This window comes from Ambystoma mexicanum, chromosome 3p (genome assembly GCF_040938575.1).
Source record: "Ambystoma mexicanum isolate Mex_15411 chromosome 3p, UKY_AmexF1_1, whole genome shotgun sequence".
NCBI classification, from domain to species: Eukaryota; Metazoa; Chordata; class Amphibia; order Caudata; family Ambystomatidae; genus Ambystoma; species Ambystoma mexicanum.
The window spans coordinates 1,084,810,269-1,084,823,197 of NC_090925.1; the positions used below are offsets into that span (position 1 = coordinate 1,084,810,269).

General features: G+C 48.1%; 1 protein-coding gene across 1 annotated transcript in view; it reads left to right on the top strand.

Annotated features, from left to right (window-relative positions):
- LARS1 (leucyl-tRNA synthetase 1) overlaps window positions 1–12,929 on the top strand; it is an 860,995-nt gene that overhangs the window by 56,201 nt on the left and 791,865 nt on the right. Inside the window, exon 5 of the mRNA XM_069652446.1 lies at window positions 1,403–1,549. Coding sequence (XP_069508547.1) covers window positions 1,403–1,549 — 147 coding nt within the window. The remainder of the gene's footprint in view (window positions 1–1,402; window positions 1,550–12,929) is intronic.

Sequence of the window (12,929 nt, forward strand, 5' to 3'; positions counted from 1 at the left end):
ACCCCGCCCCTTCAACTCAAGGAAACAACCCCATTTTTACCCCTATTTGCCCACTTGCTTTACACCCCAACCATGTACTCGCGTGAACTCGAGTTGCTCCGATGTGGTGCTTCGTCAAATCGTTCCGCACAGCTAACACAATGCTTCCGCTTCCGGGGAGCAGATGGACCTTTAACGAATATGGCGTCCACAGACCTCTTTTTCACCGTGCACGGAAGACTGGTCCCTGTCGTGAGTTGCCGTAGCTGAGAGATGTGGACAGAAGACCCCCAACGTCTCGGAACGCCTGGGCTCCTACCTTGGCTCGCCAAATGTAGGGGTGGACCGTAATCTCCTTAACCCAAAATAGGTCCATGACTTAAGAAGCGAGTACACGGTTGTACATAAAGCAGGTTTATTGCACAAATGGTCTGGGGAGTGGTTAGATGGTGTTGCAGGACCAAATTAACCCAGGTCTCAGCAAATACAACATCAGTTGGCAGTTTACATACTTTTTGCATTCATTTAAAACACTCCCAGATACATTTATTACCCTCTGCCCCCAAATATGATTGGACAAAACCTCTTCAAAGAAATCCAATCTTTCCCCAATTCTTCAATTTTCATTTGTCAGGCTTATCTTCATTATTCTCTTCAGATCATATTCAAAACACACCTCTTCTCTGGATTAGTTGTAGGTAGGTCCTGATGTCAGTACATGGTTAAACATTGGTATTGAAAACAAAATTCATTGCTAGCAATAACTGGCCTAAGACTTTTAACGTATGATTGCACATGGTTTGAACAAATTTTGGCAAATAGAGAGAGGTCTGCTTAAACAGGATTTTGTTTGAATTATATATAGACAGTCATCTCCATTCCACAGACTCCTGGCGCCTTAATCTATTTTATGTGGACACTTACAACCTTTGATGACCTGGAAAAAAACATAACCGTCAGACCCTGCCCTTGGGCCTGGCAAGGACTGTGAACCAACCTTATTCATACAACCTTATTACCTAGTAACTAGTTATCTTTCCCGTCAAGAATGTTCCGGGTACTTTTAAAATGCCTGTTTAACAACGAATCGTTGCCTATTGTATGGATTTGTGTTCATGTTGCATTCGCAGTTTTAAAATTGTATCTTTCTACGTTATTCATATGGATTTGCGACACTATCCCAGTTTTGCTTTCATCCCCCCATCATCAATATCGTGTGCGCAACATGAATTCCTCGTAATGAAGGGGACCCGCCTTGATCACCAAGACATGCTTCTTCATGAACTGAACTGCCAGTGTCCCGAAGCTAGACGCACCACTTTCTAAGAACAGCTACGATCAAAAATTAAGAGGGGGGTGTGTGTGTGTGTGTGTGTGTGTGTGTGTTCTCGGTGACTAATCCTGGTTGTCATTTCTCTCCTAGGCCTGTGCAGATAAGCTGAAGAGGGAAATGGAGTTGTATGGATGCCCGCCCCAGTTTCCTGAGGAAGATGATGAGGATTTTGACGAAACACCTATTAAAAAAGTAGAAGAGGAGGTTATCATCAAAGACAAAACAAAAGGCAAAAAGGTAAAACACGAAGCACTGAAAGGGCAAGAAGGTCTGTTCATTTCATTTTGGGAAATGGGTATGTTCACTCTGCTTTTAAAATCAAGGCTTGATTGTAAGACTGGCAAGTAGCTATTTACAAGTGGACATTTTATAAGTTTGCCAGTTTTAAAATCAATATGTGGTAGTTGTCAGTTGAATGTTAAGCTTCTGTAAGCTGTCTGATCTGGGTAAATATGTGCTGAACTCCAACTCAACCCTCCCCGTAAAAGTGAGCTTCTTGGAAGTTGTCATTAGCTCCTCTTCCGTTGGAGGCAGCGATTTGGTGTCTAGCCAGCCCCTAGCAGAGGGCCACATACCTGAATTGGATGCAGGCAGCATGAGCAGCACACTAAACGGCTGTTTATAAGGATATGGTGTCCTTAAGTCGGAAGGTGGGCTGTTCAAGGCGGTCTGAGACTGAGCTGCGACTAGATTGAGGTGATTGGTCTTCTGCCAGTTGAATGGGGTGCCATGCACATGTGCTATAGATGCACGTTTGCTATCCATACATAATGCGCGTCTGGCCTGTGGGGTTGCTGAGGGGGGTGGAGGACTGGTGGCAATAGCACTTCATTGACTTAAATAATGATTTTTGTATGCTACTTAAGATGGATTTCCAAACTCACCCCTGGTGGGTGGAGTTTGGGATGCCACACTATGATGGGGAATCGGGAAGACACTGAGATGTTAGCCAAAACCCAATTAAGGTGAGGTAGCAGAGCAGTCGAGGCTTGTTAGGGGAGTTTTCCTAAAGGCCACTTGAGGTAAGACATCATAAAACTATCCCTTGGGAAACAGGTCCCCACCTCTTAGTATAAATCAAAGGATCTTGGTAGACTGGCAGAGCAGGCAGGCTTATCATAGGAGGAAGATGTGAGTGGTAGGTATGTACACTAAACCCATTAAGTACAATAGTCCAAAGAAACACCCATAAAATGTTATATTAAAATATACATTTATTATATATACACAAGAAAGGTAGATCCATAATTCATTTAACTAACACACATTAAGAATCCTTAATACTTTTCAAAGGCGATTGCTTCAATGGTAGATGCTTGCGGTACAATTGTTACAAAGTTTGACACTAATGACAGTGCTACCATATTATCTGTACTACTGTGCATTCACGGTACTATACAGATAAACGGTAATTGTACTTAGTTAGCAAAAACACGTAAGATAAAGTCTTTTAGGAAGGAAAAAGGTTGGTTAATCACACATCAGCAGAGCTGAATGTCCTAGAGACACTTTTTGCCCAAACTTAACGCTTTAAAAAGTCAAAACCCTAACTATACGAAAAGGTCCGTGTAGGAGTGGATCCAAAGTCTTAAGCCGTAGCAGAACAGCAAAGGTTCCTCAGCATACTTTCAGTCTCTAGGATAAGTTACTTGACCAAATAACACAACAAGGGGGACCCTGCAAAACTATTCCCTAGAGGGACACAAGTTAGCAAGCTTGGGTCAGAGGTAGAGTGGACACCTCTTCATGTACTCCATTCGCCCTGGAGCAACTTCTCGGTGCAAGTTAAGTTATATCTTTCACCCCACAGTACCTTAGGTTAGAAGAAATGCTCGTAGCTGGATTCTCCTCTGTGTAGCAGCAACGGACCAGGTCTCCTGAATCCTTGGTCTTGTGACAAAAGGAAGGACTCTGAATGGGATGGTTCAGCATCAGTTTCGAGATGGATTTCTTCAGTCTCCTTGGTTGGTCTACGGTTCTGACTCCTGGTATTCGCCGTCTGCAGCTATGGAAAGGCACAGTATTTTGGGAAATGGCTCAATTTGTAGTTCATCCCACCAGCCAAAGGGAAGGAGTTGTCCTCTTCGGAGCTCCTCTGTTGAGTAGAAAATGGGGTCAGGACAGCAGTGGTCGCTTCACAGTGATGGGAAGGGTCTGTAGGCGTCTGGTCATCTTCAGCTTCAGTTACTTCTTTTTCAGTGGTCGACTTGCCTTTCACCTCAGGAACCTTGCAGTTTATTCAGTTTTCCCACACACCGTTCTACAAACTCTCTCAGCATTTTACAGAATAGGGCGGGTGGCTGTCCAGACAGGACAGCCAGCACCCAGTGGGAACTGGTTCCATTCAGGCACTCGGGCAGACAAAGGGAAGGGGAGTGAGTAACAGTCACATGCATGAGATACATGACTTTATTGAAGAGCATGAGCCAGACATTGGTTATTACTGAGACATGGTTCAATGAGTCATCCCATGCTCTACTGCATTGGTTGGTTCCGGAGGAATATACCATTCAGTTCATCAATAGGACTAACAAAGGGGTGAGGGGGCAGTGATATTAAAATTCTCACTGCAAATGGCTGTGTGAGCGCTTTAAAAATGCAAATCAATAAATCTCCCATTTAGAGGCATTTGAGTGGGAATTGTGAAATATACGAGGGTATCTCACATAGCGAACCCCGTGAAACCCTTATTCAGGTGGCCAACGAAGGGCTGATCCGCTCGGATCCCAACTCTAGCGGTGAAAGAGCGAGAAAGGCTCACCGGCATGGGGAAGCCCGGGGTTGTACTCAAGGGAATAACCCAAGGCCGACGCAGTATTATACCAGAGAAGGAGAGTAGGACGAGATCCCTGAAACCTTCGTAGGCTGTATTACATCTGCCTCCCTTCATCCCATTAGATATCTCCTGTCCCAACCCTCCTTATCTGGTAAATAACCTAGGAGCACGAACCCCATTAGAATCGAAAAGACATCTCTGAGAAGCCCTGCTTTCCCGCTTTCTATCCAAATACTCCCAACCATTCTTCTTCCCGTCCCTCTGATTATTATTTTTTGCACTCCCAACATGCTGAAATAAAGCACTACCATTCCCACAAACCTCTCTGTTAATTTCACAATCCTAGCTATTCCCGTTTGCCTCACAAACTATCCTACTTATTTGAAAACCCCTCCAAAACACACCCTTTCGAGTTCACCAAAAAAACCTCTTAATATGAAGGTTGTAATTTCATATAGCATTGTTTCCCCATCATACCCCGTAGAACAATTTGAAACTCTAACCCCCCCCCCCCCCGTTTTTTTGTTTTTAAAAAAAACGTAATTAATGCTTGGCAAAACAACAGAGAGCAACCGTAACATTTCAGACCAATGAGTCCATATCTGGTACATTTGCAGGGACATGAGACAACCAGAACATTAGAATAGCAGTGGCACACAATGGGGGTTGGAGGGGTGAACAATGAGCCAACCACAAAACTGTCATACACATTGGCTTATCGATGACGGGAGGGGGAGAGGGCAGTGTATCTCTCCCTCCTCGCGAGGCGGCTGACAGGGAGGATACATGGAGTCGAAAAGGGGCCCAAATGTCCCTTGGCCTAGATCTACTCAGTTGTAACAGCAGCCAACACTCCTCGGTATCTGAGGCCCACGTTAGGGCGCAAAGCCATTGTTCATGTGTAGGGGGTCTGGGTCGAAGCCATACCAAAAGGATACTGCAGTTTGGAAGGAGGAGTCCCAGGCATGCCAATCTCTTGGAATCCCAGCCCAGTTCAGGAAGCTCGTAAAAAAGACAAGTTAATGGGGTAGGGATGATGGTGCACAACATGTCTGACAAGGATGTGGATACCGTAACCCAAAACCGTGTGAGTTTAGGGCATGACCATAGCATGTGCATGTAGTCCGCTTCATCAGCGTTACATCTTGGGTATATATAGGGGGGATCTCGTGACATACGGTGCAACCTGACCGGCGTGTAGTGGAATCTATATAGAATTTTAAACAGAATCAGTTTAAACCGGGAGTTGAAGGAAATTGTGGTTGGGTACACATGTACTTCCAGCGCTGATCGGATACCTCAACCTCTAAGTCCCCAGCCCAAGAGTCCCTGAGCCTGGCAAACGGGGGGGGGGGGAGGGGGGATGCCCGAGTCTGGAATGCAACTTATAATATAGAGGGGACATGGTGTTAATCATTTCTGATAGGATTGGATCGTCCTGTGAGATGGTAGGGAAGTCAGGCAGCCTGGCCTTTAGGGCGCGTCACAGACCGGCATATTGCAGCCAAAAGGAGGGGCTGCTCCGCAGTTGCCTACGGAGGTCGTTCCACTCTGTAAAGGCGCCCTGTGCAAATATATCTCTAACAGCAAGCAACCCCGCGGTCCGCGGTCACAGCGTCTACTGGAGGGGAGTTAGGGAGGAAGTTCCACAAGGGAAAATGCCCGTGAAACCCGTTTGTTTCCACACCCCGGCTAGGACCAGCACCGTAACACCAACGGGATCCAAAGGTCCGAATCTGTCAGCACAGTGGGGAAGAACTAGGGAGGGAATGTCATAGTTGTCTACGGCTAGGCGTTCTAGTTTAACATGCAAGGGTGGGTCAGTAGGCACGAACCAGAATGATGCATAGTGGACCTGAGCAGCTATCCAGTACCCTTCGAAGTTGGGGGCACCGAGTCCCCCCATCGCCACCGGGGCTGTCAGCATTGCAAGTTTCAGGCGGACCGCACCAGAGTGCCAGAGGAAGTCGTTTGGTAACACGGGCGAGCGTTGTGAAAAATGTGCGCAGGGAGGGGGGTAGAATTCCAACAAGGCGTGCTTCGTTCCAGAGAACCAGTAGTGGAGGAATGAGGCAGGATTTATAGTTCTTATAAAACTCAATTGGGAATCCATCAGATCCCAGAGCCTTCCCAGAGGCTAGCGAGTCAATGGCGTTTGATAGTTCTTCAGAAGTGATCGGAACATCTAGGGCATCCCTAGTCTCCGCGGAAAGGTTTGATAGTGGGAGACCGTCCAGAAACATATTGATATCGTTGTCAGTAGCTGTGTCAGAATTGGTGTAGAGGTTCTCTAGTTCATTACCTATCTCAGCGAGCGTATCAGGTGATGATGCGACAACGTACTGTGTATCGAGAGATGAGAGTTTAGTTTCGCTTTTGGCTATGTCTCTCCTAATAGTTCTAAGCACCCCTGCTTCTTTAGAGATCGCCATTCCTCTGATATATGCCTTAAAAGCCTCCCACAGCGTGGATTGAGATGCAACAGTGCCAGTATTCACAGTGAAGAAGTCCTCAATATCATTGCCCAATTCGGATTCAAAGGCGACATCCAACAGGGTGTGTGGCTTTAGCCTCCATGAACGGGTCTTGGGTTCGTCTGCATACCATTTAACGGATATTTACACTGGCGAGTGATCAGAGAATGTCCTAGCGAGGATGGAGGCATGAGTGATGGTTGCAAGTAAAGTGTCTGTGATAAGCCATCTGTCGATGCAGGAATGGGAGTCATGTACTGACAATTAGCAGGAGAACGTGCGTGAATCTGGGTGGAGGATTCGCCATGGGTCGGTAAGTTCGAAGTGAGCTTGTAAATCGAGAATAGTTTTAGCTTCCTTGCACAGTTGGCGAGGCTTGTTGCCACATCTGTCGTAGTGAACATCGAGGATGGTACTGAAGCCTCCCCCTACCCCCGAGTATTGGGACAAGTGGGAACCCAGACAAAAGAGCAGAGAGATGTTCATAAAAATCAGGATTGTCTATGCTCGGCCCATAAACATTCAGCAGCACTATCTCCTTACCCTGTAGGGTGCCGAAAAGTAAAACATAACGTCCTGCCTGGTCAATGTGATCTGCCTTCTGTTGAAATTGGAGGCTCTTATGGCTAATTGTCATGACACCACGGTTTTGAGTGGAATAGACAGTATAATACCGTTGGGGACCCCAGGATTTTGCAAATCCCTCACAGGTGCCCGTAAGGGCATGCGTTTCCTGTAAAAAAAAAGCAGGTTAACATGATGTCTCTCAGCATAGAGTTGCAGTTTCCGCATTTTAGCATGATTACCCAACCCCCTTATGTTCCAGCTCATGCATGAGACAGTGTCAGCCATTGTTCCACCTTTTGTACATCCTTAATATATATAGTAAACTAGAACAAATGTTGCCCTCTCCCGTCCCAGCCCATGAGTATAAGGCAGCAGGCCAAACGGTCTCATTGTGTGTTGTAGGGAGATTCCAGTCTCAAATCGCTCGCCAAGCAATTTTCCAGATTTAACCCCCTTCCAACACTCTCCACCCACACCCCTCTCCCAATCAGAGAGGTGAAACCCAAACAGAGACTGAATCAGAACAAAACCATTGGCAACTTCGCCTGGGGGCTCGACACTTAATCGAGGTGGAACGCGCTCGTGCTGGGACATTGATAACTTGACAAAACAGTATTACTACATCACGGATCAGAAGTGCGAGATGAGGCGCAAAACAATGGAGGCACTTTGGCAATGGGGTACATAACCAGGGTACCTCCGAAGCCCGGCCCACAGTGGGGGTTGAGCATTACGGAAGATTCAGTCAGGTATACACATGGTAGCGATCACAGTGGGCCAATCATCCAGGGAAGTGCTCCTCAATGAATTTGGTCGCCTCATCTGGGATAGTGAAGAAAAAAACTTTGTTTGCGTGCTCAATCCTAAGCTTGGCTGGATACAACATGGAGTATCTAATTCCCAGGTCTCGCAGTTTTTTCTTCACAGAGAGGAAGGTTTTTTGTTCCTGCTGGACGTCAGTGGAGAAATCCGGGTAATGATGGATCCTGGAGGACCCCAGGAGCAGATCGCCTTTGATCCTTGCAGCACGTAGCAGGGCATCTCTGTCATGGTAGTTCAGTACCCTTGCTATGATCGGGCGGGGAGGGGCCCCTGCCTTAGGCTTAGCCGTTAGGGATCGATGGGCCCTCTCAATAGCAAATTGTGGAGACAGTTTCGGAGAATCCAGTAGGGATAAGAGGGTTTGCTCAATGTAGTCCTCCATGGGGCCCTCAATGTTGTCCTCCAGGATGCCAATGATACGAATTTCATTGCGCCTAGAGCGCGACTCCAGATCCTCGTTTTTCTTGCTGATCTCCCCGATCCGTCTGGATAGCGTGTTCATTTCGGCCCGGAGGGAGCCAATGTCATCCTTGGCAGTACTCATTCTATTTTCAACCTCCGTCACTCGGTTGTCTCTTTTCCATATGGGCTTTGATTGAACAGATAGTTCCGCTCATATCATCCAGCTTTGAGTGGAGGGCGGTGAACCCCTCCCACATGTACTCAAAAATGTTCGAAGTATCGGGGTTATCTGAGGGTAATGAGGTGGCCGCCGCCTGCTCCACCTGCGGTTCCGCCGGTCTGTGTTGTCTTCGCGTACATGTTCATGGAGCTCTGTCTTTTGTTGGCCCCTTTGGTCATGCTGTCAGAGTGCGTAGTGGTGAACAGTAAGTCCAATAGGTAGCCCCAGGGGCGTGAGAGCACTCCTGCAGATGTAGACTAACAGAGACAAGGCGTATCTCTTGCGGCGGTCATTCGCTGGGCTTGTCGAATAGTGATATGATACACCGTGGAGAGGGCCTCAACGCCCGGGCACCGGGAGTCAGCTCGCAGGCGACCAACTGAGTGGCAGAGTAAGGTTGGACAGTCCGGATCCCAAACAGGAGGGAGAGAATCCTGCCATGACATGTGGGTTATAAGTGGCCGGGTCTGGAGTCGCCTCGCAACTCGCTCCGCCCTGCAGCCCAGCGGCCGCAATGGGCAAGGGGGGGGATGCATGCGGCCGCAGCACCTGGATCCGTGAACCTCTGGCGGGCTGCGGCCACTCATGCCAGGGCGCATGCCAGGAGGATAATCATCAGTTTCCCACCTGCAAGGGTATTGGAATCTCATAGGGTTCAACAAGTTAAACAAGGTATGGAGCAGGTTGGCGTTGCCTACCAGATATCGCAGAGTTCGGGTCCTGTAGATATTGACATCTGGTTTCCGACTCCCGGTTACCAAGTGCTGCCTTTTAAGCCAAGTGTTACTGTGTCCAGGCAAGGAGGGGGCGTCCAATCAGGTCTGAGGTGCGCTGGCAGGCTGACCCCGGCAGCACGTGGAGCAGCGAGGATTCGTTGTCTCCCGGCCCTGCGTGTTGGCGGCAGTGATATACAGAGAGGGAAGAGCGTTTTGCCGCATAGGGCCCCGTACAGATGAAGGTGTGGGCTCCCCTCTGCTTGCACCCCCACGAAGACAGGCAGCTGCAGTGGGGCCAGAGACGCGGTCTGTGACTGGTATGTTGTCTGCTTCCTCTAAATGAATTGTGGCCTCCCACGTAGCCCAGAAAATCTAGTTACAAAAAAAAAAAACACAGCGTCTCCACCATTGTGGTCTATCCCATCAGCAACACCTGACTCCTACTGCCACTATGCTGGTCGAATAGAGTTGCTGGAGGCCACACAAGGGTGCCGACCTCAGAGTCTGCCCCTGGGGTGCTATGTAAGGTCGAGGATGGACCAGGTGTGTGGCTGTGTTGAAGTGCCACGCTTCCGGGTACACACAGCGGGTTGCAGAGGCCCCCAGCCACTGACAGATCTGGGTCCCCCGGAAGCCTGTGGGAAGGTCAGTGGAATTCGTAGCACAGCCGCCACGCAAGCAGTTAATGAGCCCCTCTGTATGGTCAAAGGCAGAGACTCCACAAAAGGCGTGGCGGGAGCGGCCGTTAAGCCCCGCTGGTATCCTCGGGCACTGCAATCAGGCAGCGACGCGGCGGCCGCCCCTCTCCCCCATATTCTGGCAGCAGATGAGTACATTTTCAATCCCGACCTGTCGTAGTGTGTGTAAGAATTCAGGTGGAGGGGTGAGGATAGGCCGTGCCACAGCGTTCGGTCTGGCACGGCAGGGCCGCAGGTGATGTCGCATGTATTCCCGGGGGCTGCGTCGGCTAGGACGGAGATCCCGAAAGCCCGTCCCGGGCAACCCCCGGTGGCGTTGAGGCAGGTGCTGAGCCCGGGATCTCAGAAGTTCGTTCTTCGGTCCAGGTAGTATGGCGGTAACAGCCGGGGATCCTCCGGTGTTCAGTCACCACTACCTCAGGGCACCTAACCCCCCCGTTTCTGACCCAAACACCTTTTTGCCCCACGAAAGACAACAGACCCATAGAGCTGTTTATCTGACATGTCCCGACACAAGGGTCAGGCAGACGGGCAACTAACCACAATCACACACACAGGGATAAAAGGTGGAGTAAGAGAGCACAGTACGGGTAAGACAGACCGCACAATGAGACGGCTATCCAGGCACACCAGTTCAAGAGGAGGCGACAGGCAACGAATATCGAGAGGCTGACGAGGAGAGACACAACCTTGCCCTTTTCGACTCAGACCCGCGAAACCTCTGCAGAAGGAATCGTAAGACCGAAGACAATAGCCCAAGTCTGTTGCAGCAGATGCCGACGGTACACGTAGTGTTCCGACGCTGTTATGCAGGAGCAAGGGTATCTTTTGCTACCCGGTTACCCCCTTTGATTCAAGATACAAAGAAAGCCAAGTGGTTCTTCACAGCCGGTAAGGGAAGGGAAAGCCAAAAGGAAACCAAACTGTGATATATGAAGGTCACAAAGTGGCATATTTAGAAGAGTTTAAAGAACTGTAAAGTGTAAAGGGAAGAGACCTGCTACAGAGGGAACCGGCACCACGTGGGTGCAAACTCGAGAGACTCTGGTCGATCACTTGTTGAGCCAAAAGTACTGATTCTAGAAGGCCATAGGAGAGCCGCCAAGGCAGGTCAAAGTGGTCATACAGGAGGTCTAGCAAAATCCCCATACAGTCGCAAGCCTTTGACCTAGGAACTGTAGAGAAAGCAAGAGAAGTGAATCCCGCATGTTGACAAAACAAGGGAACTTAATCCCGCAAGCATCATAAGCAAAAGGAATTGTGAAATGGCAAGAGGGAACCCGATAATGGGATGCCAGTAAAGAGGGGCAAAGTATAAAGTCCCAAGAAACAGTTGACAAACGTGAACCCGGCGCAGGGATGTCCACTGGAACTGTTTTAAAAAGACATTAAGATTTGTGAAAGAAGGAAAAGGAAAAGCCATAGTGAACCCGGCAGAGGGAGGCTAAAAGTAGGGGGCTCAGCGCCCGGAGGAGGGGGACCCAGGGGTGAAGAATCATCACCCTAAGATACACAAGGAAATAAACTATCATTTGTAAAAAATAACGTTTGTTGTTTAAAGAATTGAATATATCAGGCTCTCCAAAATCAGAGGGCTAAATACCAGAGGCCCTGACAGTGTTAAGGACTTTTTGTGGATCTGAGCCCACATCGGGGAATCCAGGGGTGAAGAAGTAGCACCCTAAGTTACAGATGGAAACAAACTATAACTTTTGTTTTGGTTACCATGAATACATCAGGTCCTCGAAAGGCAAGAGACTTTCAAGAGGAACAAGACTTGGCCATCGACGGCCCTGATAGCTTAAAGCGGAACTGTCGTCTCGTGCTGGGAAAGCTAGAGAGTGTACTGTGCTCCAAGATCCTACCTTACCCTGTGCTCAAAACGTGGGCAAGGGAGACCCAGGCTACTGCATCCTGACATTATTTGTGAACACATCTTTCTTTTCTTGAAAACTATCCCTCACCCCTTTTGTTTTAGTTGTAAGGATTGGCAATATGTTTTTCTTAGTATAGGCCCTTTTTATTTGACAACGCCACAAGGACTGCCTTATTTTCACTTGATGGCCGACGCTTGCTCCCATCTTAGATTTAGCTTTAGATTAGGCGTTTTTCCAACCTGCATACAGTTTAATAAACACCCTTGAACTGTGATCACTTGTGTCCTTCTTTACTGTTGCCATCATGGGTTCCTTATATATTCCTCCACCCAGATGGGACATGCCAGTAAATAGGGGCAGAATATCTTCAGGCCAAATTTCTTCCTTATGTTCCATCTCGTCTCTTTCGCTCTCAATCTGCTCTCTTGGTCCAAGTTCCCCAGTTCAGACTCTCCCGCAAATTCAGTCAAGCTTTCTCAGTTGCTGCAGCCAAGGCCTGGAACTCTCTCCCTCATTCTTTGCGGGCTATCCTTGATCATTCGTCGTTCCCTCAAAACATTTCTGTTCTAGCTCTTATCACTTGTTTCTCTGCCGGTTTAGCGCCTTCGGGCGAACGTGCTCTCTATAAATATTGATAACATAACATGGTGGTCACACAACAATGCTAGAAAAATTGCCTTTGGCTACCGACCTCCAGTCCCAGCCCAAGCCTTTTTTTTTTAAAGCAGATTTCGAATAGTTCCTAACAGATACAGGGAGTAAACACAAGGAACTATTATGTCTTGCTGACTTTTGGTTGGATGATGTCTCTATGCCTGATGCAAAGGAATTGTGGGATATTTTAACTAATAATGATTTGAAACCTCTGTAAGTGTCTTCTCACAACCGGGCCGTGAGTTAAAAAATTAATTAGATGGGCTCTTCGTGGCACTGTGAAGTATTCTTTGACAATGGGGCAGAGATTATGGGCAATATATGTAATAGAATAGCTCCACTTAAACTGGGAAAACCAAAAAGAATTTCTAAACCTTGGTTTGAACAGGTCCTTCTTCCCTTACATAAACA